Genomic DNA, 6,496 nt, shown 5'->3' with positions numbered 1-6,496 from the left:
GCTCCAGGGGGCAGCTGTGGAGATTCACCCGGGCCTCAGGCCGCCGGGTCCAGACTGGAGGCCTTTGCCTGGGCAGCGAAGGAAAATTAAATGTTAAGGAGTTAGTTATTATGAACTACCATGATTACTAAAGTGTTAAGTTAACACTTTATTTAATGCTCCCCCTGTTTGTGGGAGGAAGGGTCTCAGGCTGGAGGGACTCCTCTCCATTCTTAGAGAAAAAATAGCTCCCTCCCTACGGGGGTTTTGAATGTTACCCCTCCTGTACATTCCTTCAGAGTCTGCGGACACCCCAGCCCTGAGGGGATTTCGGGGAAAGTTCTCTTCAATCTGGCGACTGTGGAAGCCCATGGCGGGAGTGTGGGGGGACCACAGTCCAGAGAAATCCGGCAGGCCCTTTATCAATAGACTAACTTATCTAAATCAGATTTATACCTCTAAAAGGCATGTACTAATGTTTACTCAAGGGACAGTACATTAATAATATATTTGTGGTTATTTTGATATCTTACATGCATAGAAATGATTGTTCTACTAGGTTTTTTTGCACATTTTATAAATAGATAATAAAACCAAAGATGAGCAAAACATTTTTAAAATCATCTATATGAAGTATGAAATGAATAATATTAATTAGCTACTATCCTCTCTTTCTTTTCAATTTTACTATATAACATGTTTATTTTCTTGTCACAATGGATAGTATAAGGCTTCCAAAACTTTATTATTAATCTAGGATATGAGAAAGTCATGGGCAGTTTGGATGTTTTGAGTGAAACTAGAGGTTGTATTTAAGGAGAAACAGATTAAGGCATTACATGGGGACACAGTGGGTCGATGTCGGGAAGGGAAATGGTTCTAATGCCAACTTGCTGGAGCCAAACAGATGTCATCAGTTACATTTCTATTTCTGACTTGGCATGCACAATGCTAGGTTAAACAGTCTATAAAGATGAATACGACATGGGACCTGCCTTCATTAATAGTCCAGTAGGGAAATAAATGCCAGGGTCAATGGATACATGATAAAAAGACTCAAATGTATCATGGGAACATCAAATATACTGCAATGGTAGCATCCACATTTACACTAATGATTACATTATACCATTCAGGGTGCCTTTAATCCTTACCAAGTCTTAGGAAAAGGTACTGTTACTATTGTCTCCTCCTTCACAGAGGAGGAAGACAAACAACTTGTCCACTTCTGGTGAATGACAGCCTTTGGATGGGTATTTGGGCAGGCTGGTTCTGGAGTCTGCACTCTTAACCACTGCTTATACTGCTTCTCTTATGACTAATTGTGTAACCAGCTCTGCCAGGTATGATGTGATGTTGTTCTTTAAATGAGAGCTGTATACACAGAAAGAGAGAAAGAAAGGAAAAAGGAGGGAGGGAGGGAAGATGAAAGGGAGGGAGAGAGGGAGAGAGGAGGGGGGGGGGGAGGGGGGGGGGGGAGGGGGGGGGGGGAACTGTGGAGGGTAAGGGAAGACCCGTGAGTTTGCAGTAGGAAGTCTGAAATCCCAGCGTCCCTCCTCCCCACCCCCAAACACTTTAATCCTCTAACGTTTTGACATTGGGTAAGGCCCTCTCCTAGCGGCGATAAAGCCAGCCCAGGGGACCTAAGGGACTTAAAAATCTAAACCTCAAATGTAACCCGGAGAAAGGGCTAGGTTGTGCTGTCTGTCCGCCACACTCACCCCTAGCAGCGCAGTGCCTTCACCACTGCCTGGGATGGCAGAAGTTAAGGGCACAGGGCATCCTACTCAAGGTTCAGACTCAAAGTGAGTGCTAGCCACTGCAACGGAGAGGATGTGTTCTGTGAAAGGCTGTGCCCTTTAACTTTTCTGAGTCTGGTTGAGCCTTGTCAGAAAAGGGCTGAGTGAGCAGGAAGAGAAGGCTCCCAAGGAAGGAGTAACGGGGACCTTCTCCCAGGTTCCCGTATCTCCTCCTTCTCTGCTTAGAAGATGTGCCTGGTTGGTTGCGTTTTGGTCTTGGGGAGGCTGAACTGTCTCAAAGAAACAGGGGAGTCAGGGCATGGACTGAGTGTGAGCCAAAGCTGCCAGAAAGAGCGACTAGAACCCCCTGCCCTGTTTTCCAGCCCAGTAACAGGCTTATTTCAACCTAGGGGATCGGCCTTTGGGTCCCACTCTTTGCCCTCTCCTTAGCCAGACACACAGACGCTCCAGCACAGAGACACCACCCTGACTCCCAAGGAGACCCTGGAGAGTGTATTAGTCAGAAGTCATCCTTTGGTAATCAAACTGGTGAACCATTTTCACTAATTAATATCTATGTATAAATATGACACACATATATACTCCGCATATATTGTTTGGTGCTAGTCGATTAATCTTTTTCTGAAGCCATGTCTGCTTATATCAGTTTCCCATTTTCACTAATTAATATCTATGTATAAATATGACATATATATACATCCACATATATTGTTTGGTGCTAGTCGATTAACCTTTTTCTGAAGCCATGCCTGCTTATATCAGTTTTTGATAGATTTGGATTATCAACAAAAACAAGAAGACATCTGTATTTGGATAAGTTATTTGGAACTCTCCTGCCCTGTTCTTGTTTTATTGGGTTCACAGCTTTGTATCAGTTTCTGCTTTACCATATGGACACATGACATTATACACACCCAGCACTGTAGCCCAATAGCTCCACAGGAATGTGGGATTACTGTGGGTTGTCAGATTCGAGCAAGTTTCTACTTAAATTGTCTTTTACTTTTATACAACGCACAGAATTGGGGAATCAAAACCTCAGATGTTAATGGCTTGATATTTTCAAAGGGGTTGGCTATCAACATGCTGATGTCAGTCCAAGTATTTGTAAAGGAGCGATAATAGACTCATCAGGCTTGGTGGTTGTCTCCTTGCAGAGAGAATAAATGCACGGAGCAGAGGCACTCATCCTTCTCCCCGGGCTCCAGATATTTATATACATATGATCTGATTTGAAGACACTCTTAAAAACTAATGAAGGCTTCCATTTTGCATTAACATGTTAACAGAATACATTTGGGGAATAACATTTGATGATAGGCATATGATTGCACTTAATAATAACTTCTTTAAGCCTTTTTACATTAAGCTATTACACTGGCCAGCAAAGATGCACTGAAGAATTCACTTAGGAACCAAAAAAACTTTTCCTTTTTCTCTTTTATTCTAAGATTAGGTAAATAATATTCCAACTTATTATTAACAGCAATGAGGACCTTTAGAAATTGTTACAACCCCCAGCCCTATATTTATTTAAATAATTCAACATTTTTAAACCAGAGGGGTGTGATCTTATAAAACTGTGTTTTCTAATGTGTAATTATTCCCAAGGGATATTTTAGAAAATGTACTTACTCCAACTTCAACATATATAACATTTTGGTATTATGAAGCAAAATAAAAATACATTTACTTTATTCTCTTTCTTCTCATTGCAAATCTAACAGTAGCAACTCATATAAACACCAGAGAGCACCAAACTTGTGTATTTTCTGTGTATAATATATATGTGACTCTTTATATAGCTTTGTATGTGTTTCCTCAGGAATAACACCAAATACTGAATGAATTCCATAAGAAAATTTCTCTGTAAATTTCTTCTTTTAATGGCCAACATTTCCCCATAAAATGCATTAGATAAAATATTTATTTTCTCACGTGTCCTTGATAAATATTTCTAAGTCAGCAATTACCTCTTTTTATCAGTTATCACACTAAAATTCTCAACCCATGTTATCATTTTGTCAGACAGTTCATTACATTATCTTCCTGGTTATATTTACACGGAGAGCATTTTTAGATTTTTCCCAGGCCTTGGTCTCTTCCCTTCTCACCCTTTCCTCTGGGGGCCCTGCCCTCCTAACCACTCTGGCTTCTGCCTCAACACTTGAGAATGACTATGTGTCCACGAATCTGAGTTGAGAGAAGGCTTTAAGATAACTCTCACCATGCTGCTTATAAGGATGGCTTTCAGTACAAAGGCAAGAGTGAGAAAACAGGAGAGTAGAGAATAAATGAGAGATATTTATCTGACAAATAAATGGGCTCACCCAGAAAGTGAAAGAGAGAGGAAGACTAAGACCCTAAGCGGAAAGATAGCTAGCAGGAGGGGGCCATAGCAGGGATCCTTCCAGGCCAGCCCACTCCCAAAGGGGCGCCCAGGCCTCTTCCTATGGGTCCAGGTCGCTGTCTTCGGTCCTGAAAAAGCCTCACCCCAGTTTCTCCACTCACAGAAGTTCCCCCGGGAGCTTCTCCTCCCAGCACAGCAGAGTCTGGCACACCAGGCGCTGTGACCCTTCACCTGCTTGGAGAAGGATTTTCCAACTTGAGCGCTTTCATAGAGTCATGAATTGGTCCTCTTGAAGTAGCCCTGGGAACCCCAGCCCTTTCTCTACCTGGCCCTGCTGGTGCCCCAGGACCTCACTGCTTCTCGGACCCAGGTGTAGGTGGCAGGTTCTGTTTCCGGATCCAGCGCCAGCTTTGCATCACCATCTGAAGGCCCACGGGCCTCTGACGGCCTGCGCTCTCTTCCAGGGAGGCTGCCCCGTGGACAAGACGCACAGAAACCAGTGCAGGGCATGTCGGCTCAAGAAGTGTTTGGAAGTCAACATGAACAAAGATGGTAATCAGTACATCTTTTTACTCTAACAACGTTATTTGATAAGTAAATGATATGTACAGAAAATACATGGCACTCCTAGGCATGTCAACCATCTCCCCAGCACTTCTTTCTAGAGCAGTGGTTCTCAACCTTCCTAATGCCGCAACCCTTTAATACAGTTCCTCATGTTGTGGTGACCCCCAACCATAAAATTATTTTCGTTGCTACGTCATAACTGTAATGTTGCTACTGTTATGAATCGTAATGTAAATATCTGATATGCAGGATGTATTTTCATTGTTACAAATTGAACATAATTAAAGCATAGTGATTAATCACAAAAACAATATGTAATTATATATGTGTTTTCCGATGGTCTTAGGCGACCCCTGTGAAAGGGTTGTTCGACCCCCAAAGGGGTCGCGACCCACAGGTTGAGAACCTCTGTTCTAGGTGCTGGGAATTGGCCTCAGGCTTTCAGTCATATCCTTCCCGATCTCTTAGCATGAGCCCCATCCCGACCCCCTTGAACTTCCTAGAGCAAGGCCCATGCCCACATTGGAAACCTGTGCTCCACAGTCACCCCCAAGAAGGCAGCGTTCCTGGGAACCCCACTCTGCTGAGGATATGCGGTATTTTCTGCCTCTCGTCTTAATTACTCAGTTCACCCTCCTTGCAGCCCTTTTGTGGCCACTCCCAAACCTGTTAGCCTCCTGCAGGATCTCACAGTCTGGATAGTCTTTGGGGGAGGAGGAGATCAGGGACTAGGAGACCGGTGTGTGGGAGGAAGGAGGACAGAGACAGGAGCACAGGGAATTTTGAGTCCCTATTTGCAAATTCAACAGGATTCCAAATTCGGCACCGCCAGTGTGGTGATCTGGGCTTCTCCAGCGCTTTCCCTTGGTTTAACAGAAAGGGGCTGGAGAGGTTGGGTGAGGCCTGTGGGTGTCTGGACACCAATTCCCAGAAGGCTCTTAAACATGCACAGCAAGAACTAGGATTCTGGATGCCAGGTGGTGGCCTGGCAAGGGTGCCCCAGGCTGGGGCAAAGCAGGGTGGGGTGGTGAGGTGGTGGGGTAGTCATGGCCTGGAGGGAGGAATGGGGCCTCAGCACCGGGTGTGGAGTGGGCTTTGCATTGGCGGCCCAGGTGGCAGCCACAGCAGCTCATTGGGGAGAGCGCTTTCCTCCCCTCGCCCTGGGGAAAGCAGGAGAGTGCGTCCAACCTGATGAACTTGTGTATTGACAAGTTGTCAAGTTAGGCGAAAGGAAGATTGCCCCGCATTAATTTGTTTGTTTAAGCTGTTGGTGGTAATTGTCACATCTCCCTGCCTTCCTCCAGCACACTCCGAGGTGGGCTCTCCCTGTCCCATCCCCCAGGGTCCCTGGGCTCAGGGCCTTGCCTCTGTGGCCCTCTCTGACTTTTCTGTGTGGGCGGGAGTGGGGAGGGTGGCGGTGGGGAAGCCAACCTAGGGCCAAGCGGGAAAGTCTGTGCAGAGACTAGTTGCGGGAAGGGGGAACGGGGATGCCTAGCTATCCCCTCCCAGGGGGCTCTCACCGACAGGGAAAGCCTAGTCTTGCTTGAGGCATGTCATTAACCTGATACTTTGGGCCCGGCTCCTCTAACGCATACAGCGTGGCTGACAGCCCACCTCAGAGCGCCCTCCGCCCCCACGTTCCGGGGACCTTGCCTGCCCTGCCGTGGCGCGTGGCCCTGCAGCGCAGCAGTGGCCGTGTGTCTCCCAGACTCTGACCCCGCGCCGGTGTCCGTCTGTCTCTGCAGCCGTGCAGCACGAGCGGGGCCCTCGGACGTCCACCATCCGCAAGCAGGTGGCCCTCTACTTCCGCGGACACAAGGAGGAGAACGGGGCGGCCGCG

The 6,496-nt window shown here is 46.4% G+C and overlaps 1 protein-coding gene across 1 annotated transcript in view; it reads left to right on the top strand.

Annotated features, from left to right (window-relative positions):
• The first annotated feature begins 963 nt into the window (after positions 1–963).
• The window catches only part of NR2E1 (nuclear receptor subfamily 2, group E, member 1), a 15,773-nt gene continuing 10,240 nt past the window's right edge, over positions 964–6,496 (top strand). Inside the window, exons 1-3 of the mRNA XM_014531277.1 lie at positions 964–990; positions 4,554–4,641; positions 6,402–6,493. Of these exons, the coding sequence (XP_014386763.1) occupies positions 964–990; positions 4,554–4,641; positions 6,402–6,493 (207 nt within the window). The remainder of the gene's footprint in view (positions 991–4,553; positions 4,642–6,401; positions 6,494–6,496) is intronic.

This window comes from Myotis brandtii, unplaced genomic scaffold (assembly GCF_000412655.1).
Source record: "Myotis brandtii unplaced genomic scaffold, ASM41265v1 scaffold8, whole genome shotgun sequence".
In the NCBI taxonomy this organism is placed as follows: Eukaryota; Metazoa; Chordata; class Mammalia; order Chiroptera; family Vespertilionidae; genus Myotis; species Myotis brandtii.
The sequence above is the reverse complement of the archived record's forward strand: the minus strand, read 5'-3'. Positions and strand labels throughout refer to the sequence as shown.